General features: G+C 39.7%; 1 protein-coding gene and 1 pseudogene across 2 annotated transcripts in view; both read left to right on the plus strand.

Annotated features, from left to right (window-relative positions):
- ADAM17 (ADAM metallopeptidase domain 17) overlaps window positions 1-27,175 on the plus strand; it is a 52,418-nt gene that overhangs the window by 3,568 nt on the left and 21,675 nt on the right. The window contains exons 2-8 of one of the 2 annotated variants that reach the window (XM_029231499.1): window positions 7,742-7,874; window positions 16,116-16,246; window positions 17,058-17,146; window positions 19,125-19,293; window positions 20,334-20,467; window positions 22,527-22,616; window positions 24,543-24,656. In XM_029231499.1, coding sequence (XP_029087332.1) covers window positions 7,742-7,874; window positions 16,116-16,246; window positions 17,058-17,146; window positions 19,125-19,293; window positions 20,334-20,467; window positions 22,527-22,616; window positions 24,543-24,656 — 860 coding nt within the window. Of the gene's footprint in view, window positions 1-7,741; window positions 7,875-12,068; window positions 12,261-16,115; window positions 16,247-17,057; window positions 17,147-19,124; window positions 19,294-20,333; window positions 20,468-22,526; window positions 22,617-24,542; window positions 24,657-27,175 lie in introns of those variants that run through there. The other variant, XM_029231500.1, reaches the window with a different exon arrangement.
- On the plus strand, window positions 9,593-11,918 carry LOC114900404 (annotated as a pseudogene).

The raw sequence follows: 27,175 nt of genomic DNA on the forward strand, positions 1-27,175 counted from the left end.
TCTGAAGCTCCACTCTCATGTATCCACCTCAGTGTTCACAGGTACCTCAAACATATGTCCAAAATTACTTACCTCTTTGATTAGAAGAATGTGTATAGGAGACAAGGTTTAATCTAGGAAAAGGCAGCAGCACTGGAAATTGTGGAAGTAATCTCATTGCTTAACCCGAATTTGCATCCATTGCAGCTGCAGAGCCTTATGGATCAATCCAGGGTTCTTTGGAGGTTCCCTTGGGCTGTGCTCACTTTCATTTTTGGCTCAGAGTTTCCATGTGACTGGTCTTGCTGGAGAGTCTTGGCCCAGGTTTAGTCCCAGCCCAGGTGAAGGGCTCTTGATAAGGAAGTATTTGAGGCAGCTCACCCTCCAGCTTCCCTAACTGGTATAAACCCATAAAATTAGGTTTTTAGTTCCCAGGTTCTGGGGTCCACTGCCTAGCAAACAGCACTGTTCTTTTCTTATCCCTTAGTCCCAAGGAGGGATTCACCCATGCTTAGGGCTTGTTGCAGAGTGACCCGACCAGGCCTCTCCCTTGTCCTGCGTATTTTGGGGAGTATTGAAGAGCAGTCAAGTCTCATGTGTCTTCTGCACAAGCAGAATAAACACTTGACAGCAGCCCTGGCTTTATGTTTTCCACTTCTGACACCAGAAGTGGGTGCATGACACTGTGTCATTTTGGGGGAACTCTTCATACTCTGTGCAGCAGAGCCGTGGAGAGTGGGCAGAGTGCTACAGGGATTCTGCATGACAATTGCAAGTTGAATTCCAGGAAGATGCAATTTATTGCAAAAAAAAAAAAGAGAAATTAAGTAAAAAGTTCACAAGTGTTCCCAGACTCTTCTAACACCTCATTATTTAAAAATCAGTTTTATCTTAAGAACTTGCCTTGGCTTGATGAATGAAGTAAGGGAATATTTTGTGTCGTTGTACCAAAAGTCAGTGGCCATACAAGCATATCATGGAGACAGAACAATTCAGGTATGAGAGAAGGGTAGAGTAAGAAGGTTTATCAGATCTATAGGCCACTCCATATCTGTATCCAGAAAGCCGGTTTGTTGCAGGCCTGAAGGTCCAGCTTCCTCTTTTATTCTTTTTTTTTTAAAAGGGAACTTTATTTTATTTATTTATTTTTGGCTGTGTTGGGTCTTCGTTGCTGCATAGGCTTTCTCTCGCTGTGGCGAGCGGGGGCTACTCTTCGTTGTGGTGTGTGGGCTTCTCATTGCGGTGGCTTCCCTTGTTGCGGAGCACGGGCTCTAGGTGTGCGGGTTTCAGTAGTTGTGGCTCGCAGGCTCAGTAGTTGTGGTGCACAGGCTTAGTTGTTCCATGGCATGTGGGATCTTCCCGGACCAGGGCGCGAACCTGTGTCCCTTGCATTGGCGGGCAGATTCTTAACCACTGCGCCACCAGGGAAGCCTTCTGTTTATTCTTTGAGAACATAAAAAAAGGAACAAAGTATCAGCTGCTTTTTAACCACTGATCTTGATTTTGAAAATCATAGAATAACAGATTTACTCTTTCCCTGCTTAAAATCATTACGTGATTTATCAGTGACATAACTGCAAACATATGATGACTTAATGCAAAAAAGTTCTATGTAAATGAATAATTGCAAACTGTATATAAAGGAACAAGATACGGTGTAGAACTTCAGAATCTTTCAGCATCCACTTGTCCCCTTATATCAACCTGCTAAAAAAAAACCCAAAATTCAACCGGGTAAATCTGAAGATCTAATTGGCTTTATTAGGCGATTTATGAATTGGGGCAGCATCCCTTCTAGCAACTAGAAGGGGCCTCAGAGGGTTTGTACCAAATGGAAGGTTTTTATAGGAGTAAGGGTGGGGCAAGGGATCTGTTAGCAAAAGAAAAGAAAAGGATTGTTTTTAGGCTAGGACATCATCTTTTTTGGGGGAAGGAAACTGGCAAGGATTTTATCATATGGATAACCTCTTCTTCCTCTGGGGGATGGAGGGGGCCCCTATGACAGATTACCTCATTAGTAGACAATTCCAAACTTGTTGGTTAAGATTACTTTTCTGGTGAAGGTCGAAACTACAGTTAGGTATTAAACCTAGGTTTGGTATCGTGGGCTTTAGCAAAAGTGGGCTTATGGTTTTTCTCTTCAACACATCCCTCCCCCAAACCTCCTCTTAGTTGTGTATTTTTTTAAATCTCAGTGAATGTGGTGCCACTGTCTACCCAGGTATCCAAGCCAGAAACCTGGGGGTCTTTTAGTGATCTCCACCTGGATTGCTCAGCAGCTTACTAGCTGATTTCCCAGACTCCAGTTTTGTCCTCCTCTAGCCCGTTCTGCACACTGCAGTTGTTGTTGAACCCAAGCTCATGTGCCTGACGCACAGTGAGGCCCAACAGATGGAAATGTCCGAGTTTGGAGCAGAAAAAGGTTTATTGATTGGGAGGGCACAGATGGAGAAGATGGGAGATGTAGGCTTGTCTCAGATCCATCTTCCTGGCTGGACATGGTTTTTAAAGGCAACGTTTGGGGTGAGGGTTGCAGGGAGCATGACTTTCTTCTGATTGGTTGGTGGTGAAGTAACAGGGTGGTTTTTCATGAGTCTTAATCATCAACTTTCTGGTTCCAACCAGTCTGGGTTCTGTGTGCTTGTGGTCAGCTTGTAGTCACTATCCTCCACTTGGGAGGAGGGGGCTGTTTTAGTTCCTGCAGAACAACTCAAAGATTTGTGTCAGATTGTTCTGTATATCCCTGGAGGAGGAACTAGGACTCTCTATTGTTTCTTGACCGTTTTCCCTTTGTTTCAGCCTTCCATCACTTCTCTAATTAGTAATTGCTTGAATCTGCTCTTTGGAACTCGGGGAAGGTCTGAGAGACTAAAGCCTTTTCTACAAACCAGAAACGGGACAGAAGGGCTTTTGTAGGGACTTCCCTGGTGGACCAGTGGTTAAGAATCCGCCTTCCAATGCTGGGGACACGGGTTTGAGCCCTGGTCTGGGAAGATCCCACATGCTGCAGAGCAGCTAAGCCCGTGCACCACAACTACTCAGCCTGCGCTCTAGAGCCCACGAGCCACAACTACTGAGCCTGTGAGCCACAACTACTGAAGCCCATGCGCCTAGAGCTCGTGCTCCACAGCAAGAGAAGCCACAGCAATGAGAAGCCCGCGCAGCGCAATGAAGAGTAGCCCCCGCTCGCTGCAACTAGAGAAAGCCCGTGCGCAGCAACGAAGACCCAACGCAGCCAAAATAAATAAATTTATTAAAAAAAAAAGTTTTTTTTATCTGGGAGGGCCCTGAAGGGTCCTGCTTGGTTTCAGTCCTGCCTTTTATGTGATACTCTTCAATCCTGAGGGCAACAGAGTCAGGTCAAGAAAGAGAATAAAGTTTCAGATAGAGAGGCTAATCACAAACTTGGCAGGGGAACTTGGTTTTAGGGGCATTTGGTTTCACAGTCACGATGAAATTTCTAATTTATAGCTGTTGCCCTTATCCAAAGTCAAAAATCCTTTGTTTAGTTCCACGACCCTCCATGACCAGACCTTTGCCTGCCTCTGCAGCCTCACACCTCTTCATGTCCGCGGTGCCGTTCTGCACTCCAGCCTCACTGACTTGCTTTCAATTCTTTGAGTGTATTGTGTTCTGTTTTTCTTGTGGACCTCAGCACAGATATGCCGTCTACTTAGAACCCTGTCCTTTCTTTTCGTTCTCTTGGCTGCTTCCTCATCCTTTCGGTCTTAACTTCAGTGCTGTTTCCCTGGGAAAAGCATCCTTGGCTTGCCAGACAGGGGTCATGCTCCTGCTGTGTTCTTTAAATTCCATTTCCTCTTTCTTGGTTTGTGACATACCTTATAATGATTTTTTGTGTGATGCTCTTTCCCCCAAAGTCGCAGTATTGGAAATGTATCTCTCCTTCTCTCCATTAATATCCCTAGTGCTTGGAAGGTAGGAGGTTTTCAAAAACTTTTTGTTGAATAAATGAATAGGTGGGGTCTGGTGGAAAGAGGAAAATATCTGCAGAATGTGTTTGCAAGAAAGGAGGGATGGGAGTGGGGGTGGAAGAGATTAAAAAAGCAGTGAGTAAGGGTAGGGTCCCTAAGGAGGACCAGACAGAGGAGGCCCAGTGAGGGAAACTAACACGTGGCAGAGAAGAGCAGAGAGCTTTGGGGAGGGGATCCTAAATAATACAGTACTCTAGCCTGACCTTTTGAATAGTGTCTGTTTTCTAATATGTGTTTGTAGCAGCCGAAATGAGAAAAGCTCAGTTGTTTAGGATGATCGCTGGAGCAACTTGTAGGAAGCAAGGAAAGTGTCCTCATTGTAGAGCATGCTGGGCACCCACTGTGGCGTTTCTAAACAGGAGAATATGACCATACACTGAGCTGATAAGGAAGGTAGTTTTTGTAGCATTGTCTAGTATAAACTGTCATAAACTCTACTGTAAGAAGTTTAGTGGTTTATACTTAAGATTTTTGGATATGGATAGGGGGGAAATATAAATTCTGTTGAAAAAGCTATAGAAAATTGGATTACCGATGGTTGGAATTTTGGAAGTAAAGTGCAGTGAAATACCGAGCATCTGAGAGGTTACCTGCAAGAGCAGGAGCTCAGGGTGTTGGACAAAGAGAGAGCATTTACCACACTGTTTGTAATGGCTCCCGGAAGTCCAATTTGAGACCTCTTGTTATTAAAAGGAGTAAATTACAATTGAAACATATTAAGTATTTTAAAGTGCTTTAGCAAGCTGCATTTAAAAAGTGCTTATTATAGAAAAATACCTAAGGATAACCAAAGATGTTACTATCTTGCTCTTATTTTTTTTCTAGCCCTATTTGTATACATAGTTAAGGTCATGCAGTATGAACAGTTTTTAAAATCTACCTTTGTTTATTTAATATTATAAGTGTTTCCTCATGTTCTTAAAACCTGTTAACAGCATTTTAAATGATTGCAGTTTTTTTTTTTTTATGGTCATTTGGAAATGCTATAACTTCTCTATTTGCCAGGTATTAATTTACTGCGTTTCCAGTTTTCTTAAAACTAATACAAGGCTGAACAGTGAACATCTTTGTGCTTAAAGGTCTTTTTCTTCACTTTATTTCCTTAGTTTAGCCTAGTTCAGTGGTTCTCAAACTGGAGTAGTGTGCATCAACATCACCTGGAAGGCATGTTAAACACAGATGGCTGGGCCCTGCACCTGGAATTTCCCATTGAGGGGGTCCGGGATGGGAAACAAGTTCCCAGACGGTGACTGCTTGTAGCGAGCACTCTTTGAGAACAGCTGGCCTCTATTGTTGACAGTGAAACTATAGAATTGAGGTTAAGTTTCTCAGTGGCAGTGATTATGATCTTGAATGAAACTGAGTCTGTGTACCAGCCTGTATCAGGGAAGTCGAAGAGCTAAAGGATTGTATCAGCGTTGAGAATTTGAGCAAACGAGTGCTGTTTTGTGCAAGGTTCTGTGCCAGGTGTTGTGAGGTAAGAATACTGTGATTTTAAAACAGCTCATTTTTGGCCATTTTACAGTCTATTTGTGAGATAAGACAAATACAACTAAAAAATGCCAGAAAAAAAGGTGTAAACAAAAAGCTTCAGAATTCAGAGGGAGGCATGGTCATGTTTGATTGACATGTCAAAATGTAGGAGGCCAAGAAGTGGAAGGTGCAGGAAGAGGTAGGCTATTTTTAAGCAGTTTCAAAAGTTGAAATCAATAAAGCTTGGGGTTTTCAGCCAGACAGGCCCCAGTTCAAACCCTAGTACTGTGCTTCGTTAGCTTTGTGATACTATTCTCTCCGAGTCTGTTTCTTCATTTGTAAAATGGGGAAAATACCCCAAGGTGTTTGTGTAGATAACATAGAACACCTAGTATGGTGTCTTGTGGGAAACAAAACACTCAAAAATTGTTGAATAAATGATAAGCTGCTTGAAGATTTTTCATTGGTGCCTCAAAGCATTGTAATTAGCAAGGCCAAATCACCAATAAACATCCATTGGCATTAAAGATTGATGCCTTCTGAAACAGCTTTCCTCTGGATTAAAATTAAAAGGTAATTTTTGTTAACAGAAAATGGGTGGTACCCAGCAAGTGTGAAATTTGCTACCACTTTAATCTTATCTTGAGTTAGAGCCTTGAGTGGACTTTGATTAAATTGCTTTAACCATATAGTAGTGTGTCTCTTCACATTTGCTAGAGTATTGTGTGACAGTGGGGCATTTTTCCATCTTTGACCACTCTGTATAAATTGGCCTTTCCCACTGCCTCTCTGCTGTCCTGTTTTCACACCATGGCACTGATGTGGATTTTCTTTTGCATTGTCCGTCTCTCCCACTAAAATGAGTGCTGCTTTAGGCAAGGACTTGGCTGTGTTGAGTGCTGTATCTCAGTACTTAGACCAGGGCCTGGCACACAGCAGTGAATGAACGGATGAAAGAGCCAATTGAGGCTATTCAGGGGAAGAGGACGGAGAAAAGTATTGGGTGGATTCTTTCTTTTAAAAATGGTTTTGTGAGCATATTTAACTGCAGTAGCAACACACTTGTATTTTAAGCTCCTGCTGCTATATTTTGAGGACATTCTAAGTCCAGTGGAATGATTTTGAATACCATTGCTTCTCCAGTGATATTTGTTGAGAGAAAAGGAAAGCATCAGCTCAAATATTTTTAGACAGTTTTTACAGAGACTTAAGTCACCAAAATTGTCTTCCAAAAATCCTCCTGATTGTGGGAGAGACAGCTGAGTTGCTGTTGATAAAGAGTGACTTACGGGGGTAGCATATACTCTATAGTGTTTTCTCTTGCTCTATACCAAAGAAAAACTTATTTGTGCTTGTTCTATCTTTGGGGCAGTCCATCTTTGCTTTTCCTGGGTTCCAAGTCAGCCTGGTAAAATAATTAATGTTTTTCTTTTCCTAGGGATTGGTTTGGTCTTACCACTTATACTTCCTGCTGTCTGGTGGATTGATATTCTGCTGTGTCTGTTGAGGGCAACAATGATAGGGATATTACCACTTCTTTGCTCTCTAATTTGGAATATGTGGTTTTTCTATAAAAGATTTTCTGTAAAAGATTTACTTTCCCAGTTTGGTTTCCTCAGGCCATTAATACATTTGTTGCTCTTTTGTTACTGTACATCAACTGATAAGGAATTGATGTAGCCCAAGTGGGCAGTGGGCAGGTCAAGTTGGCAGGCTTGATCTTAAAAATTCTAACCATACAAGCCAGAAATGCCTTGAATTTAGAAGTTAGTTCACTGCATACTGTGATACTCTCTGAGATATCAAAATTATTAGCATCTAATATGAACATGGACTCATGTTCACATTTCCCTGATGGTCACAGATATCTTTCCACAACTGATTTGCTTGGCCTAGGATCCAAAATGGCTCACACACTGGCTTGCTTGCTGTATTCTTAAGTCCTTCTGTCTCCACCTCCCTTCTTTCTCATGCCATTTGTTTCCTGGAGAAATTGGGTCATTTGTTTTGCAGGAATGGAACATTTTGGGTGTGGCTGATTACTTCCTAAAGTTGTTATTTAATTTGGCAACCTCTAATCCCTTTTTGTCTTAAAGACTGGTGTGTATATGTGTGTGTGTGTGTGTGTGTGTGTGTGTGTATGTATGTGTGTATGTGTATGTGGGTTTGGTAAGAGTATTTTGTAGGTCGTGCTGGGGCATTACATCAGGAAGAGTTTGTTGTCTGACTCTCATGTTAATGATATTACAATTGATTAGTAGGTTTAGGTGTTAATAACCTTTTTACCTTTATTTCAGAAAAGCTTGATTCTTTGCTCTCAGACTACGATATCCTCTCTTTATCCAATATCCAACAGCACTCTGTAAGAAAAAGGGATCTACAGGCTTCAACACACTTAGAAACACTACTAATTTTTTCAGCCTTGAAAAGGTAATTTGAATTATTCATAGAATAATGTTGGGGCAATGAGGAACTTGGTTTGGTAAAAGCAGAAAAATTGGAGTGTCTAATTAAATCTTAGAAAGTTACATTTTAAAGATTTGTAATATAATTATAGTCTGTCATGATTCTTATAATAGTGTATTGCTTATTCTAAAATTCATATAATGACTATTTTTTAAAAAGTAGATGTGTATTCCAAAGGAATTAATGATGGTATATTTATTTATTTTTTTGAATTCTAACAAAGAATTTTAATTAATTGAATGATTATAATACTTTTGTGCTACTTTAGAATTGTCCACCTTATACTAAGTACTGTCTTAATTTTATATATGAAGACACTGAGGTTTAGAGATAAAGGATTTGTTTAGGACTCCACAGCCTAGTGGTGAGCTGGGTCTCTTTCCACATTGAATTGCTCTTATGTCATAGCACAAACTGATAGATGTGGTCTATTTGGGCATTAATTTTAATATCTCATGTTTTGCAGATGTAAATGTGTTAGATAATAACAGGCCTCTTTCTAAAGTGTTTTTAGGGAGCTTTACTAATATCAAATAACAAACATTGGGAACATATAAATGGGCTTTTTCTTTACACATAGGGTAGGACTTCTCCAACACATATATAAAAGTAATATATGCACCTGATTTAAAAAACAAACTACAGAGGGACTTCCCTGGTGGCCCAGTGGTTAAGACTCCATGCTTCCACTGCAGGGGGCACAGGTTTGATCCCTGGTCAGGGAACTAAGATCCCGCATGCTGTGTGGCGTGGCAAAAAACAAAACAAAACTATAGAGGGTGTGAGAAGTTTTTACTTCCCAGACCCAGAAAGTTTCCTGTATAAACTTCCAAAAGATTTTAATGCATATTTTTTGCATATAGATCTATATATATGTAGGTGATATAGATAACATAGATTTACCTCATTTTTAACAGCTGCATAAATTTTCCTGTTGCGTAAAATTATGACAGTTTGTTGAGTAGTACCGTACAGATGGATACTGTTTAATCAAAGTGATTTTTTTTCCTGTAACAAACAGTGCTCCAGTGAATATCTTTATACATTTACCATATCTAGGTATTTTTATAGGATACATTCTTAAAAGGTGAATTACTGTACTGGATCAAGGGTATACATATTATAAATGTTTATTGATGTTGACATGTTTCCTCCTAAAGACATTAGACCAATTTATTCTTCTGGCAACAGTGTGTGAGTTTACCTCTTTCTTGTTATCCTTTTGCCAATACTAGGTTTTATCAGCCTTTGACTTTTCTTGCTCTGAAAGGGGATGGCACCTCACAAATGTTTTGATTTTAATTTTGTGTAAAGTTGATCATCTTTTCATGTGTTTATAAGTTATTTTTCTGTCTGCCTTTTCGTATCTGTTTACCATTTTTCTGTTGGGTTTATCCTTTGGGTTACTGAATTGTAGTAGTGCTTGGTGTTAAGGAAATGAATCCATCATCACATGTGTTACTGATATTTTATGCAAATATTTTTACTATATCTTTTTATTTTTCCTAGTTATTGCCATCATCCTTAGATTATTTTTGTTTTTGTTTTTGTTTTTTGCGGTACGCGGGCCTCTCACTGTTGTGGCCTTTACCATTGCGGAGCACAGGCTCCGGACGCGCAGGCTCAGCGGCCGTGGCTCACGGGCCCAGCCGCTCCGTGGCACGAACCCGTGTCCCCTGCATCGGCAGGCGGACTCTCAACCACTGAGCCACCAGGGAAGATTATTTTTGAATGATTTCTTTTTGTTGGATTTTATGTCAAAATATTGCAGTATAGGTTATCTAGCTTCACCTATAGCAAATTTGAGCAGAGTGGTGATATTAATAATAGCTATAGTTTATCAGGTATTTACTTCAGTAGGCACTTTACATATATTATCTCTGATTCTCACCATACTTTGCGTAGAAGTCTTTGTTACTCCCTTTTTGAAGGCAAAGAAAAACTGAAGCTCAGAGAGGTTAGGTAAGTTGCCCAAAGTCACTCAACTAGAAAGTGGAAGTTAAAGGATTTGAACACAAGTCTGACTTCCAAAACTTGTGTTATTTCTGCTATGCTGATGAAGAGTTTGACAAAGGAGTGGAGACGTAGCAGCAAGAAATGAGTAGGAGCAAAGGAGGACGGGAGAAGACTTTAAAATGATATGAACTCAAAGTTTAGTTTTCTGGGTTTCTTTTGAAGCTAGACTTGAGGTAGCCTGTAGAATCCTTACTCTAGGGTCAGACACTGCCATAGCCTAACATACTTCTCTTTCGTGTTTCATAGATGCCATTGATTCATTAAGGAAATGTTAAACAACATCTCCTTATCTTCCCTCTGTGTAAGGAAGCAGAGAAATTTATAATTTAAATTTTCATCTTAAATGTTTAACAGGAAGTGTATCTAACAATATATGAGAACTTTGTACCGGGTACTTTAAAGTAGTTTATTTCATTTAACCCTCAAAATTCTTCAGTTAGTAGTTGGTATTACTTCCACTTATAGATGAAGATAAATTAGGTTCAGAAGTTAAGGCCGAGATCAAACAGCAAGTCGGTGGTGGAGGTGGGATTTGAGTCAGGTATGTCAGAATCCAAAGCCCATACCCTTTCTTTTCTGTTATACTGTGTTATTGAAGCTTAAAAGAAAAAAAAAATGGGATACTTGAAATGATCAAATTGTAGAGGGCTGAACTGCCTATATGAAGCCACTCATTATTTGATGGTGATGGTAAATGAGATGTTCTGTTTTTAGATGGTAGATGAAAGCAAAATAATTTAAGATCATAACATTAAATTTTGATGTGATTATTAATGGTTGAAAAAGCATGGAAACACTGAGAGATTGTATGATGAGTTAAAGAGTAATCTTATGGGGAAAAAAAACTTTGAAATTTACCCAGAAGTTATAGTCCCTCTTTTTTATAAATCAAGAAATAGTATTACTATTAAAGTAATGAGGGCGGTGGCGGCGGAGGCCGGAGGCTCCCGGCTCGCTGGCCCCGGAGCAGAGCGGAGGATGCAGCAGCCGCAGGGGCAGCCGCAGTCGCAGGGGCAGCGGCCGGGGGGCCAGGGAGTGGCACCGGGGGCCGGACCAGGGGGTGGGTCCGGGGCGGGGGCCCTGCCCGAGTCCACCTTTCACTGCGGCCACGAGCGCTTCCGCCTTGCCAGCGCCTGCCTGGACGAGCTGAGCTGCGAGTTCCTGCTGGCTGGGGCCGGAGGGGCCGAGGTGAGGGGGCCGCGCCTGAACCGCATCTCCCCCCACGGGGGTCAGTGCCTGGGGATCCCGTCTGCATCCACTGCAACATCATGGAGTCGTACCCTGCTGTGCCCCCATCTGGTCAGTGGAGTCCGATGACCCTAACTTGGCTGCTGATCACTGTGAAATGAAAGAAGAAGAGCCAGCTGAGGGCAAGAAGTCTGAAGATGACGGCATCGGAAAAGAAGACTTGGCCATACCAGAGAAAATTAAAAAGAACCTGAGGCAAGATTACTTAAATGGTGCGCTGTCTGTCTCCGTGCAGGCTACTGACCGGCTGATGAAGGAGCTCAGGGATATATACCCATCACAGAGTTTCAGAGGTGGAAACTATGCAGTCGAACTCATGAATGACAGTCTGTATGATTGGAATGTCAGACTCCTCAAAGCTGACCAGGACAGCACTTTGCACAACGATCTCCAGATCCTCAAAGAGAAAAAAGGAGCTGACTTCATTCTACTTAACTTTTCTTTTAAAGATAACTTTCCCTTTGAGGCGCCGTTTGTCAGGGTTGTGTCTCCAGTCCTCTCCTGGGGGTATGTTCTGGGCGGAGGTGCCATCTGCATGGAACTTCTCACCAAGCAGGGCTGGAGCAGTGAATAGAGTCAGTGATCATGCAGATCAGTGCCACACTGGTGAAGGGAAAAGCACGAGTGCAGTTTGGAGCCAGCAAATCTCAATACAGCCTGACAAGAGCACAGCAGTCCTACAAGTCCTTGGTGCAGATCCATGAAGAAAACGGCTAGTACACACCCCTGAAGGAAGATGGCTAACCCGGGAGTGCCATCCCCTTCCTCCTTCCCTAGGCACCACTGGACCAATTACCTTTGAATGCTGTATTTGGATCTCACGCTGCCTCTGTGGTTCCCTCCCTCATTTTTCCTGGACGTAATAGCTCTGCCTATTGCAGGACAATGATGGCTATTCTAAATGCTAAGAAAAAAAAAAACAAAAACCACAGAACTGTTTCAAGTACTCAAGAATGACTTACAGACCAACCAACCACCTGGCTGGAGCCCTTGCTAGCAGGCATTCTTAAAAGAAACTTTTGAGCCTCCTTATATTGCTGGAAACTCAGCTGTGCTCCAGCCTAGAGCCTCCTTACCTATGCTTTGGTAAGGATTTTTAATTTATTTTCTCTTATTTCATGTACACTGCTTTTTTGGGTTACAGTGTATGATGGGTGTATATGAAAAAAAAATGTATCTTTGGGAAAACAATTACAGTTAATTAAAAAAAAATAATACAAATATTTTAATACTATTTTGATAATGTTATAATTTTTTTGGAAAAAGTTATACCTATTATATATCACTTATATGTGGAATCTAAAAATTAGTACAAGTGAACTCACTTGCAAAACAGAAACAGACTCACAGATGTAGAAAACAAACTTATGGTTACCAAAGGGGAAGGGGGTGGATAAATTGGGATTATGGGATTTACAGAATGCACACTACTGTATATAAAATAAAAGATTTATGTGTATCACAGGGAACTATATTCAATATCTTATAATAAACTATAATGGAAAAGAATAGGGAAAAAAATATAGATGTATACATATATATATAGATATATAACTGAATCACTTTGCTGTGTACCTGAAACTAACACAATATTGTAAATAAACTATACTTCAATAAAAAAGGAAAAGAAATATACACAGGAACCTAGGAAGAGATGAATTCCCAGGCCTCAGGAGAAACAGAAACTGGAGGGTGTTTATGCCCCTTTGACCTGGTGGTCCACTGTGAAAATGACTGCTGTAGACTGTGTGTGTCCCCACAAATGCATCTGTTGAAATCTTAACCCCCAATGCAATGGTGTTAGGAGGCAGGGCCTCTGGGAGGTGATTAGGTCATGAGGGTGAAACCCTCATGAATGAGATTAGTGCCTTTTTAAAAGAGGCCGCAGGGACTTGCCTGGTGGTCCAGTGGTTAAGATTCCACACTTCTACTGCAGGGGGCGTGGGTTCGATCCCCAGTCAGGGAGCTAAGATCCCATATGCCATGTGGCCAAAAAATAAAATAAAACATGAAATAAAAGAGGCCCCAGAGAACTCCTTCATCCCTTCTGCCATGTGAGGACACAGTGAGAAGGTAGCTGTCTCTGAACCAGGAAGTGGGTTCTCACCAGACACTGAATCTGCCAGCACCCTGATCCTGGCCTTCCCAGCCTCCAGAACCACGAGAAATGAAATTCTGTTGTTACAAAACAAACAAGCAAACAAAAAGTGAAATATCTCAAAATATTTGAAGAGGGCTAGAACTGATAAAGAAATGAAAGTGGGGACTTCCCTGGTGTTACAGTGGTTAAGAATCTGTCTGCCAGTGCAAGGGACATGGGTTCGAGCCCTGGTCTGGGAAGATCCCACATGCCGCAGAGCAATTAAGCCTGAGCACCACAACTGCTGAGCCTGCGCTCTAAAGCCCGCGAGCCGCAACTACTGAAGCCCGCGTGCGCCTAGAGCCCATGCTCTGCAACAAGAGAAGCCACCGCAATGAGAAGCCTGTGCTCTGCAATGAAGAGTAGCCCCAGCTCGCCACAGCTAGAGAAAGCCTGCGTGCAGCAATGCAGACCCAATGTAGCCACAAAGAAAGAGGGAGGAAGGAAGGAGAGAGATATATACCCAGCTAAATGGACCATTAAAAATAGATATGATGGGGACTTACCTGGTGGTCCAGTGGTTCAGAATCCACCTTCCATTTCAGGGGACGCAGGTTTGATCCCTGGTCGGGGAACTAAGATCCCATATGCTGCGGGGCAACTGAGCCTGCACGCCGCAACTACTGAGCCTGCGTGCTGCAACTAAGACCCAACGCAGCCAAAAATAAATAAAACACTATAAAAAAGATACAAGGTACAGACTTCCAGTTATAACATACATGTTATGAGGATGTAATGATGTATAGCATGGTGACTATAGTTAATAATACTGTACTACATATTTGAAAGTTAGACCTTAAAAGAGTAGATCTTAAAAGTTCTCATCACGAGAAAAAAAACTATGTGCGGTGATGGATGTTAACTAGACTTATTGTGGTGATCATTTTACAGTATATACCCCAGAAAAAGATACGAAAATAATGTTAATTCAGACTGATTAACACCAGTTTGTAGTCACTGTAAATCCTTGAAAGTCAGAAAGATAAATTGCTAAAGGAAGTCTGTAAGTACACGATTTCACATAATTTGGGAAGGATAAAGTAAACTATAAGTTCTGACTGACATATCCTGTTGGAGGTTTTATAGCTCAAAGGTGAAGATTGGAAACTCAAAAAACAGGAATTTTACCAACACTTGGTCCTTTTCTTTATGACATAGAAGATTAATGTAGAAAATGAAGAGTGCAATTCTAGTGATTTTCCTGGAAAGAACATTAAGCAAAAATAGTATTGAGACTCCTAGATAGTCTAAAACTAACTAATAAGGCATTCATAAGAGGGATGCTCTTTTTGGTGGTTGTTGTTGTTCTGTTTTCTTGTGTTTGTTTTTGGCCGTGCCACCCGGCTCGCAGGATCTTGGTTCCCCAACCAGGGATCGAACCCGCGCCCTTGGCAGTGAAAGCACAGAGTCCTAACCACTGGGAATTCCCAGGAGGGATGCTTTTCTTTTCAAAGTTCTCAGCATAACTGACGGGAAAAAAATCATAACTGTGTGTGGGAAGGTACGTTTTAAGGTAGCAGGAGAAAATGTTCCAAGGTTTTCTGAGATTATGTTCTATTGTGTCTCCTTCCCAATGACCATTAAAAAAAACCACAAACAAACTGAAGTTACCTTGTTATGCTCAAAAAGTTAAAAAAGTGTTGCCATGGAGATAGTCCCACTCTGGATTCTTCCTGGCAGTTTCGATTTACCAAACCTGTAACATTTTATATTTTCAACACCATAGCTGACAAAATTAGTTCCTGTGGCTGAGATAAAAACCATACCTTTATCTTTGGTGTTCTTGGGTACATTGAAAGAATTTTGTAAATGATCATTGAAAATTCTTGCTCACCATGTCCAGTTTTTATGTCAGGAATGAAACTTGTACAAGAGAGTATTTAGGGCTTCCCTGGTGGCGCAGTGGTTGAGAGTCCGCCTGCCGATGCAGGGGACACGGGTTTGTGCCCCGGTCCGGGAGGATCCCACATGCCGCGGAGCCTGCGCATCCGGAGCCTGTGCTCCGCAAAGGGAGAAGCCACAATAGTGAGAAGCCTGCGTACCACAAAAAAAAAAAAAAAAAGAGTATTTAAACCAACTAAAGAACTGGAGTGTGTATTTTGATATCTTTGTTGGATACCTGATACTTATTTTCCTCATGGTAATTGTGGATTACTTTTTTCAAGGTAAGTTCTCTTTAGAAGGAGAAAAGAAGCATGGCTGCTTTTAAACATGGAAAGTAGCATATTTATTAATTTTGTGCAGCAGTAAGAGCAGCTGATTGCTGGAGGCAGTGGAGTGCAGGCGTTTGAAGTAAAAGCCAGGTTCAGTGTTCAGTTCCTCTGTTTATCAGCTGTGGAACCTTGAGCATGTTGATTAATCTCAGTTTTTACTGTGTGAGGTGGAGACAGTGTACAGCAGCTAGCACTGAGTAGGTGATCAATAAAAGGTATCCAGTAATATCAGTCTTCCCTAAATTTTTAAGATAAGCAGAACTCCAGCTTAAACTATCCAGTTGTGTTTCTTTATTTTTCCGAGTCTCCAGAAAAGATGAATATATAAGCTCTTTGAATCTTCCCCCCCCCCCCCACTTTTAGTTCCTTTTGGTCTGCCAAGTTCTTATAACTAAAGAAACTAGTCTGTTTTGTCTTTACTGGAGATAACACTCTAAGTACCTTATAACTAAGTAAAACAGTAGTTATAACTTGCATAGTACTTTGTTAATGTAAACTCATGTCAACTTTTTTCTTAAGTAAGTTTAATTAAATGAAAATTAGGCCTCTGTTTTATGTGCTTCAAGTCCAGATGCATTCTTTCTTTAGGCATTTTAAATTATACCTGACATCAAGTACTGAACGCTTTTCCCAAAACTTCAAAGTCGTGGTGGTAGATGGGAAAGATGAAAGCGAGTACCCCGTCAAATGGCAGGACTTCTTCAGTGGACATGTGGTTGGTTAGTAGGTGCTCATTTGTTTGCCTTTGTGCTTGGGTTTTAGGTGTCCAGATTGAACTAGATTATATATTCTTTTTTGAGGGGAGGAAAAAGGGGTGTCAAAGAAGTGTTATTGTTTGTTTTATTTGAGCTTTGTAAATCTGGAAGCAGAAACATTAAAACAGGAGGAAATGGGTATTATCCAGCATGTCATACTAACTGGCTATTTTCATGATTACAACAGATTTCCTCTTAAGTCATACGAATTTAACCTTTTGTCTTCAGGGAGGGATTGTCAACTTCCCTTATGAGATTGTCGACTTCCCTTATGAGATTGTAAACAAGGAAGATAGGAGATAAAATAATTGACTCTGTGATCCTGTCATGTATTTATTTAAGAAAATATATTAAGCAATTGCAGTTTACTTCTGGAAAATTTTCTGCAATATGAAAAAAATGGCACTAAAATACCCAAGTAGTACAGTTCAAGACCTGTATGTTCTGAATCATGCTTTCTGCCTCCTCTTTCTTACCCCAAAGTAGGTAAAGTTATTCCAGAAGAAAATGTACCCTTGTTTGTTTTGTTCTGTAACACACTAGATAATTCTCATTAGAGGCTTCAGGGAAAGAGGCCGATTTCAAATGACTAGAGTTGTGGCTCCTCCTTAAGAGTGAGAAAAACCCAGCTGCTTTCTGGGCCTGTGTTTTTTACATCTCCACAGTGCCTGGGCACATTCCACTCTGTAGAAGGGCTTGCTTGATTTTTATTGATAGTGCATAGTTTATTTTTTGATTTAAATATTTTTTAATAATGACTTTTTTTTCTCTTAAGGTGAGCCTGACTCTAGGGTTCTAGCCCACATAGGAGATGATGATATTACAATAAGAATCAACACAGATGGGGTGGAATATAATATAGAGGTAAGTCTACATGTGAATATTTTTATCAGGAGCATATATTTCTGATGTTTAGAAAGCCATTATGCAGTTGTTTTAAGAAGAAAAGGGTCTTTATACTGAGCTTCTCTTCTCCTTGTATTTAAATTTTTTTTAAACCAGAAAAATAGATGATTAAAAAAATACACATATTTTATATATCTAAGATGCTGTCATAGGATGCACTCTGTATTTTTAAGTACAATAATTGAAAGCCACATGTGAGATGGATAATGGGAAGAGGAAACTGCCTCATTTTTTCTTTATTCTTTCTCTAATAATCCTTCTCAAAGATGAAGATGAAATCTTTCCTAGATGCTCTGGAAATGCAAGATCTATAAAAGGTGATAGTTCATAGTCTTGAGAAGTTAAAAGAGGAAACTGTAGGAAACTCAGGCTCTGGCCATTCTTCCATTGAAATCCTAGCAGTAGAAACCAAGAGCAAACTGGCCACATTTGTGTGAGACACATGGCTGTATGTCAGATACTAGTCCAGAAAACAAAACGTATGCTACAGATCTGTGGGTTGAAGTGTTTCTGCATCTCTAGGAAAATGAGAATACTCTGGAACATGGACACATATTCTCTGAGGTTGCCACAGAAGGGAAACAGCTGGAGGATCCCACAGGGGATTTTTATGGCTAGGCTTGCAAGTGGCCTACATCACTTCCACCCACGTTCCAGAAACTCTTGTCTCTGACCTGCCTACAAAGGAGGCTGGGGAAGATAATCTCTTGTGCTCAGAAAGATAAAACCGTGTGGGGAATGCACAGCATTGTTTCTGCCACAGTGCACAGGTTTGCTTATTTCCTTAGGATCATCTATTAATTCTTAATCCAAAGTGGGTGCATTTAGGATCCAAGTTAATTTTGCTCAGATTCCTCACTTTTCCAAATACCCTTTGGGACAATTAGGAATTCTCTTTCCATCCGTATCTCTCGGTTTCACTAAGTAACAAAAATGACCATAATTAACATTTCCCTGTGAGATGTTCACTTAAAAGTAAACTCATCAGGTTTATTGAAGTACTTTTGCATGAGATTAATAATTTTTTAAATTGAAAAAGTGGTTTATTACTTAGAAGCCCACTTCCCCCTCGCCCCAACCCTCCCAGCTCTAGGAAACCACTAATCTACTCTCTGTCTCTTTAGATTTGTCTTTTTTGTTTCTTTAGATTTGCTTGGTCATTTCCATAAAAATGCAGTCACACAGCCTGTGGTCTTTTGTGTCTGGCTACTTTCATTTTGAATGTTTTCAGTGTTCATGTTATAGCATGTGTCAAGTACACCATTTCTTTTTATTGCCAAGTAATATTCCATTGTTTGGATATACCACATTTTGCTTATTCATTCATCAGTTGGATATTAGTGTTATTTCTACTTATGTTATGAATAATGCTGCTATGAACATTTTTGAACAGGTTTTTATGTGAGCATATATTTTCATTGATCTTGGGTATATAATATACTAGGAATGGAATTGTTGGGTCATATGGTAACTCTGTTTTTAACCTTTTGAGGAACTGCCAGGCTGTTTTCCATAGTGGCTGCCCTTTACATTCTCACCATTTTACAGTTACTGCATTTTATATTCCGTATTCCATTCTCACCAGCAGTAGATGAGGGTTTCTCCACATCCTTGCCAATACTTGTTGTTATATGTCTTTTTGATTACAGCCATCCTAGTGGGTATGAAGTGGTCTCCTTGAGGTTTTGATTTTCATTTCTGTGACGGATATGGAGATACATACACACACACATACACATACACAGAATCTTTTCTGTTTGAGCTATCTGGTTCTGATGAGACCATTGTCCTTACAGAGAAGAACTTTGTTTTGACTAGTCAGTTTACTTAACCTGGAAATGAATGTTATCTAAAAATAAGGAAAGGATGTTGTAAGGCTTGAATATTTAGGAATTTTTATATTTTCCATCTCAGTTATATTTGTTTTCTATTTTAGCCACTTTGGAGACTAATTAATGATACTAAAGACAAAAGAGTGTTAGTTTATAAATCTGAAGATATCAAGAATGTTTCACGTTTGCAGTCTCCAAAAGTGTGTGGTTATATAAAGGCGGATAATGAAGAGTTGCTTCCAAAAGGGCTGGTAGGCAGAGAGCCACCTGATGGTAAGACTAAGAAAAATATATTTCAAATAAGAAGCAAGCATAACAGTTGTCTTCAGTGGGCGGTTGTTAATTGATAAAAAGGAACATGATTATCAAGTAACTATAGTATTTGGCTTGAAAATAGTTTTGTTCAGAAATTTCTTGATGTTTTTTCTGTAAGAATTGAAAACACTAGAAAATAATGATGGCAATAAAGATTGGACTTTTAAAAAGATTGGGGAAAGGGGAAATTGAATAATCTGAGGGAAAATATTTTCATTTGTAGGTATTTAGAAATGACAGAATAGTACTGTGAAAAAACAATCTTCAGATAAGTTTATAAGAAATTAGTTGGTAGCAGGAGAGGTCTGTCCTGTTCAGAAAGAAGAAAATTAATCAGTCTTGGGACAGATGAATTTAGAGTCATTTAAAGACCATCTACCCATCTTGGAGAAATATTCTGTCCTCATTTTTGAAAACTTTAGAAAAATATTACTAGCATTTTAGTATATAACTAAATTCTTAAACAGTGTGATTATGTGATAAGAAAAAATGACCTGTTGACACAAAATAATTTTTCAAATTTTTTTTTTTTTTTTTGGCTGCCCTGCATGGCTTGTGGGATCTCAGTTCCCCGACCAGGGATTGAACCTGCACCCTCAGCAGTGAAAGTGCGGAGTCCTAACCACTGGACCGCCAGGGAATCCCCACTAATTTTTTAATGTTTGATTATCTGGATGTTTTTACTGTTACTTTTGTTAATTTGTAGACTTCTTCTAGAAGAAAATGACACCTTCATAGCCCAGCAATAGATAGGTGATTGTTTTATTCTGTTAAGTACTTTTGCACTTTTCCTTGGTTTTGAATTCTACAATTTGAAAACCTCATATTACTTTTCACTTTTTGTCTTTCTCCAAATTGTTTTCCTGTTCAAGATACCGTTAAGGATACTGAGCTCAAATAATATTTGTTTCAAAAATACAGTAGATTTAAAATGTTACTATAAAACACTCCTTGTTTTGATGAATTTTGATTTAATAGTGCATCCAAATTCATATTAGAGCTTGTTCATCGGGTGAAGAGAAGAGCTGACCCTAATCCCCTGAAGAATACGTGTAAATTATTGGTGGTAGCAGATCATCGCTTTTACAGATACATGGGCAGAGGGGAAGAGAGTACAACTACAAACTACTTGGTAAGTGTTTGATACTGGATGAGGTAATGGACAGAAAAGCTCACGTAGGTAGGCAAATTCCATTTAAGAGAAGACTGCTATAATTTGAACATAGTGAAATGAGATCTGTTTCAGATGCTCTGTCATCCCCTAAAATATTTGAGGGCTGTCACCTGAGGTTCTTACATTATTGTATAGAGATTCTAGTTTCAAATTTTTGAAACCCCATTTTGCCTTTCAACTAAGATTTTCTGCACATCAGAATTTTTATGCATATTATGTTTAGGGAAAGTTCATAACGTAGGCCTTCCTTTATAGAAGTGAACTCTGTGAAAACATCTCTGCTATAATGGCAGTGATCCTGTTGGTGACACGTATGGATGTATGCTCCAGAGTGGGGGAAAAAAGTATTGATATTTGTATGAACTTGTGTGTATTATTTTTGCTTATATGTATATATCAGAGGAGTTGGTCAATTTGGTTTGTGTTGTACTGGTATAAAATAGCTAATTGTTGGACTATAACTGGATGAAATAGATGGGACTTTTGTGGTCATAACTATAGGGCAAAGATTTGAAGGCAGGATTACAGAAGTATTGATGCTGGATTTTTAAGCATTTACTATTGTAATTTTAAAAGTCAAGGGAATCACATTTCATTGACTTTTTTTTTGTCAGTATGACCTCATTCCTCGTGATAACTTGGCACTGACAGAAATGATGTTGAGGGAATAAGAGAATGCAGCTATTCATTCGTAGTGCAGAGCCCGGTGCAGCAAAGACGTCTTTCTCCTTGCCTTGCTATTCCCATTCTGTGTTTTTTTGTGCCCTTCCTCACCCTTCTTTCCCTTCCCTTCCACGTCAAGTGAATTTATTATGAGGGTAGTAGGAGTAGTGTGTGAAGTCACTATAGTTCTTGTTCCTAAGTAAGAGAGTCCTTCTTGAAAAGATGCTTTCTTAGTATGGGTTTTGTATTAGGGGCTCTTAGTTTGCTTCTTTGTTCATTACACCAAGAATATGAATATAATGAGAGGTCTGGTGTTAAAAATTGCATTTCTTGGTTTACAGTTACTATAAGCAAAGAACAATTTCTTAGATGTATAATGTGCTTCACAGCTGCCAGAACAAACCTCATTTACCCAGTTTTTGAACAATAAAACCTTCTCTTTGAGGAGCAGATTGGTAATGAGTATTCTGTTCCTATATATTCAATAGTTTGAATTGTCCTTGGCTATTGTACTGTGGCTCCTCCCTCAGTAGCTCTACCCACTTTCCCCCTCCCCAAATCAGAGGACAGGAGAAAGGAGGTGTGGTGAGACCTCATTCCTCTCTCTCTGTTTCTACCTGGTCCTCGGTGCTGAACTTTGCCCAGGGAGGGTCTTGTGTAGGGTTAGCAGTATCTGTCACTGTTCCTTACCTCTTTCTGAAGAAGATGTTTTTCTGAGGTACGTGGCAAGAGATAGAATGAACAGAGTACTTATTTTTAGGAATATTTTAGGTAAATTGATTGACTTTCAACTTTCATTTCTGTAGTTGACTGGAATGGCAGTTTTTTTTTTTTTTTTTTTTTTGCGGTACACAGGCCTCTCACTGTTGTGGCCTCTCCCGTTGCGGAGCACAGGTTCCAGACACGCAGGCTTAGCGGCCATGGCTCACGGGCCCAGCCGCTCCGCGGCATGTGGGATCTTCCCGGACCACAGCACGAACCCGTGTCCCCTGCATCGGCAGGTGGACTCTCAACCACTGCGCCAGGGAAGCCCTGGAATGGCAGTTTTTAAAAAAACTTGTTACTTGATATTTTGGTTCCCTTTGCAGTTGATTACCTGAAATTTGGGATAAACTGTACCACTGCTTTATTCTGGTACCAACATTTTAAGTTTGAGGCTAGGAATAATTTCTTTATTAGCGCTGTCAACGTAAAGCATAACATCTTAATGCGAGTTTTTGTAATTGGTGAAACTTTTACAATGGTATTTTATCTGAACTGATTTTTTTTTTTTACCCCTGCAGAACTTATATTACATTGCTAAGAGTGGTAAAGATATACATAATGTCTTTCTCTCGCCCTTTTATACACACAGATAGAGCTAATTGACAGAGTTGATGACATCTATCGGAACACTTCATGGGACAATGCAGGTTTTAAAGGTTACGGAATACAGATAGAGCAGGTATTTATCAATGGATGTGGGTTATAATACTCAGCTAAGTTATGTGTTGTAAATATTTGTCGCTTGTTTTCACAACCCAGAAACTTATCTTCTACTTTACTCATAAATAAATATTCTGAAATGCCAGTGATTTTTATCTGATAAACTTAACAGTGTTTTGATATTATTTATAGATTATGAAATATTCTTTTCTTAGGCTTATTTTAGTCAGAAGGCCACCTTATGCTGCTATGATCTCTCTTTTTTCTGAATTCATAGCCTTTTTATCCCCTGCCTTGCTTTAGTTTTCTATGATTATGCTTAATGTCTGTAGTTAGAATTCTAGCACGTATTGTTGAATGCTTAGAAAATTTACTTAAAAATACTATGTACATTTGCAAGGCGTTTATACATACAGAACCATTAGATCTCTTTTCCCAAAAATCTCCTGAGTTCTTATCTGTCAATAGAGTATGTCCAGCAATGATGTATTAATGTCATCCTAATTATATCACATAGTAAAAATTGTTCCAAATTCATAAGACTGATTAACAAGACTTCTGAAATTGGGTATTGCTTTGGACAGACATTTTGACATGTAAATTAAGGAAATTATTGTCTCTATTTTTTCCAGGCTCTTTGTACTAAACTAGACATATTCTTATAGGTCCTGTAGGTTAGAATTTAGAGAATAAAAAGAAAAAAGCATTTGAAATCGTACTTATAAATGCTAAACTTTTATAGTACTTGTAGAAAACTAAGAGAATTATTTTCCCCTTTTCCATTCTTTTACTGTTTTGCATTTTCTTTTTTAAGTTATTATTTGAATAGGTAATATATACACGGTACAAAAGCCAGTGAAAAGTAAGTCTCCTCAACCTCTACCCATTGTCAAACCAGTTCCTTTCCCCAGAGACATCCGTGTCACTAGTTTCATCCATATCTTTCCAGAGATATTTTATGCATGCATAGCATGTGTTTGTATATGTGTATATTTGACATATTTGTGGTATGTTGTACTCTTGCACCTTGCTTTTTCATTTCATGAGTATGTTGGTGATTATTCCATTGTGGTACAATAAAGTTGTGTCACTTGTTTAAAATAGCTGCATCATGTTTGAGTTTTAGAAGACCAATAAATAAAGCTCCTTTTTGCTTTAAAATTTGGAAACAATTGAAAAAATTAGGTGTGATAGGAGATTAAAAAACCCGTTTCTTTAAAGATGATAGGTGGGTTGGAGGCTGTGGTTTAGATATGCTGTCACAGTGGGCCCTCACCTGGTTCATCGCAGAATTGATCTTGATCACCCACCGCCAAAGCTGCAGAGCCGCCCCAGTGAGCTTACCACGTGGTGGCAGAGCAGACCCCAGTATCCCCTCTGTAGGCAGGCAGATCTGGAAGAGATACCAGACACAATGAGCTGAGCATGGCACTGTTCCTTTGCCAGATTTTCCAACCTATACGTTTCATCTCCTTTGGAGAGAAACCTTTGTTCCTTTTTTAAAAAATTAGGACTAATATGAATTTGTACTGTGTGTAAGGAAAAGCCCTTATTTTTTGTACTCTTACTCCTGTGGTGTGCGGTGCTGCACATCTTATTGTTCTGTATCTCTGAATCAGTGACTGTAGTTGGAATAAATTATTTTAGGCTCATGGAACCTAGGTTTTCATTTTTTCCAACTAAATATAGAGGAAATAAAATTTTAGGAGTACATTTATAAATCATTCTTTGACATATGTGTTTTCCATACCATTTGCTTCTCAGTTTGTTTTTAAATTAAACAGTTATTAGAGCTGAAGAATTTTATGGAATTTTGACTCTAAAACTTTTTTTTTTTAAAGAATGGTAGATGGTCTTTTTTTGAATAGCTGAAACAATGCAGTATTATTTCAGTCTTGTGACTTTTTTCTGAAGTGTTCTAAGTATTTTATCTCTTTAAGTATAGATTCGCATTCTCAAGTCTCCACAAGAGGTGAGACCTGGTGAAAGGCACTTCAATATGGCAAAAAGTTACCCAAGTGAAGAAAAGGATGCTTGGGACGTGAAGATGCTGCTAGAGGTAGGTCGTGGAACCCTGAAAGTGATACTATTTAACACCATTTTCTGATTCCTAAAAACGTGGGTCATGTCTGTATTAATGAAGGGGCATCTTAGGAAAGGTGACTGAAAACCAGGGGCAGCCCACCCCAGCTGATCCAACAGTGACCTTATCCCCTGTGGCAGGGCAGACAGCAAGGTGGGCAGAACTGAAAGCGAAAAATGCTACAAAGCAATGCTTCTTAACCATAATATCTCTGCGAATCTAGTGAAGTAATAGGCCTTTAGAAAATAGATGGATACCCAACTTACAGATATTTTACACACCATTTTGTTAGTTCAGGTCTCTTTGAAGCTTATCAGTAGATCTTTTAGGTCAGTAATTACCAAATGGTATGAAAATGTATTAGATGGTAGAAGTATAACTTGGAGATCTGAAAGTTCTCTATGGAAATTTAAAATTTTTGTGTTTTTATTCTGGTAACAAATTTAAAGATAACATAAACATTCTATGTCATATGGATTCTTGCCTTGACAAGATATGATTTATCCTTTTTGTCACATGATCTCAGTTTCTGTCTGTGTGTCCTATTGCTTTGTTGTAAAATGACCACCTGTGAAGTGATAGTGTTTATCTTTCGCTGTGTTGTTAATGTGTTAGTTTCCTGTGGCTGCTGTAACAAATCACTGCAAATTTGGCAGCTTAAAACGACATCTTTATTTATCTGATAGGTTCTAGGGTTGGTCCAGGCACAGTGTGGCTTATTTGGGTTCTCTGGTTAGAGTCTCAACAAGGCCAAAGCGAAATCAAGTTTTCAAAGCTTGAATGGAGTTAAAGGATATTATCAGGTTGAGATCCATAGAGTGCTGTATCTGTATAATACTCTGACATACCTTATCTAACGTGGGCCACTAGCCACCAGAGAGGTTGTCTGAGATAGCACCATTACTCTTCTAAAGAGACTAAGCCAAGTGTATTAGTCTATTAGGGCTGCCAATAATAAAGCACCACAGAGTGGGCAGCTTAAACAATAGAAATTTATCTTCTCACGGTTCTGGAGGCTGAAAGTCTGAGATCAAGGTGTTGGTAAGGTTAGCTTCTTCTGAGTTCTGTCTGCTTGGCTTGTAGGTGGCCGTCTTCTCTCTGTGTCCTCACATGGTCTTCCCTTTGTGTGTGTAAGGGCACCAGACATTTTGGGTTCGGCCTACCTGCATGACCTCATTTTACCTCCATCACCTGTTTAAAGGAAGGCTCTGTCTCCAGATACAGTCACATTGTGAGCTGCTAGGACTTAGGACTTCGACCTATGAATTTTGGAGGTGGACACAATTCAGCCCATTAACAGCAAGGTTAAATGACTTGTCTACGTTTAGTTACACAACTAGTGATGACAAAGCCAAAAGCAAGTGGCCAGATCTCCAGACATCTAGGACAGCTGAACGATCCCACCTCTGCTTTTATGTGGGCCTCCAGACAACTCACACCGGGGGAGGAACAAAAGGGAATGACTTGCCTCTGCAGATGCTCTCTCCAGTTCTCTTCCCTAAGGCGCCTAAGAGTGTCCCAGAGCCTAAGCCTATTATCATGGAACTATCAAAATCCCTATGTGGCTAGGGAGACAGCTCCCGGGAACACCTCATTCCGTATACGGGGCTTTCCAACCACTCATTTTAAGCATTAAAAAAATCAGTCTTTTTAAGTTGGAGTCTCTGACTGTTATGGTAGAGGTTTTTAAAGTAACGTGGACCCGTTCTGGGGAATTCCCTGGCGGTCCAGTGGTTCAGACTTGGTGCTTTCACTGCTGGGACACGCGTTCAGTCCCTGGTCTGGAACTGGCGTCCTGCAGGCCGTGTGGTGTGGTCAAAAAATTAAAAAATGAAAAAAATAAAGTAATATGTGGACCCCTTTTAAGAAAAAAAAACCCAAAGCACCAGTGTTGACTTGAATGAATTTTTATCTTAATTTTAGTAACATAAAACTAGGTATATATGTTTTCCTGTAAGTTTATAACTCCTATACATTGTAAAACCAAAGCAAACTTTAAAACCCCTACAAAACCAATAGAATCCTTGAAGTCCTTTAGAGGGATTTGTTTTGGTATGAGGTGCTGAGATCCTCTGGAAGAAGTATCAAAGCCCTGCACCTTGCAGAATTGGAGTGTCCCCGGTGCTGAACTGCATGTGTTCACATCAACCCTCCTAGTTCCGAAATGCTATAAAAAGCTCCAGCCTCTTTCCCTTTTGCACCCTCCCCATGACAGTCTGCTTCTCATCTGTGTAGATGAGTGAGAACCATAGGTAAGGAGTACTATACCACACAATTTTGTGATTGCTGGTGAAAAACTGCAATTGACCAAAGAAACAAATACTAATTTGAAAAGATACAGGCATCTCAATGTTCATAGCACTTTTTACAGTTACCAAGATATGGAAGCAGCCTGAGTGTCCATCAGTAGATGAATGGATAAAGAAGATGTGGCGTATATATATAGATACACACACACACACACACACACACACACACACACACACACACACACA

This window comes from Monodon monoceros, unplaced genomic scaffold (genome assembly GCF_005190385.1).
Source record: "Monodon monoceros isolate NGI ecotype Baffin Bay Population unplaced genomic scaffold, NGI_Narwhal_1 Super_Scaffold_19, whole genome shotgun sequence".
In the NCBI taxonomy this organism is placed as follows: Eukaryota; Metazoa; Chordata; class Mammalia; order Artiodactyla; family Monodontidae; genus Monodon; species Monodon monoceros.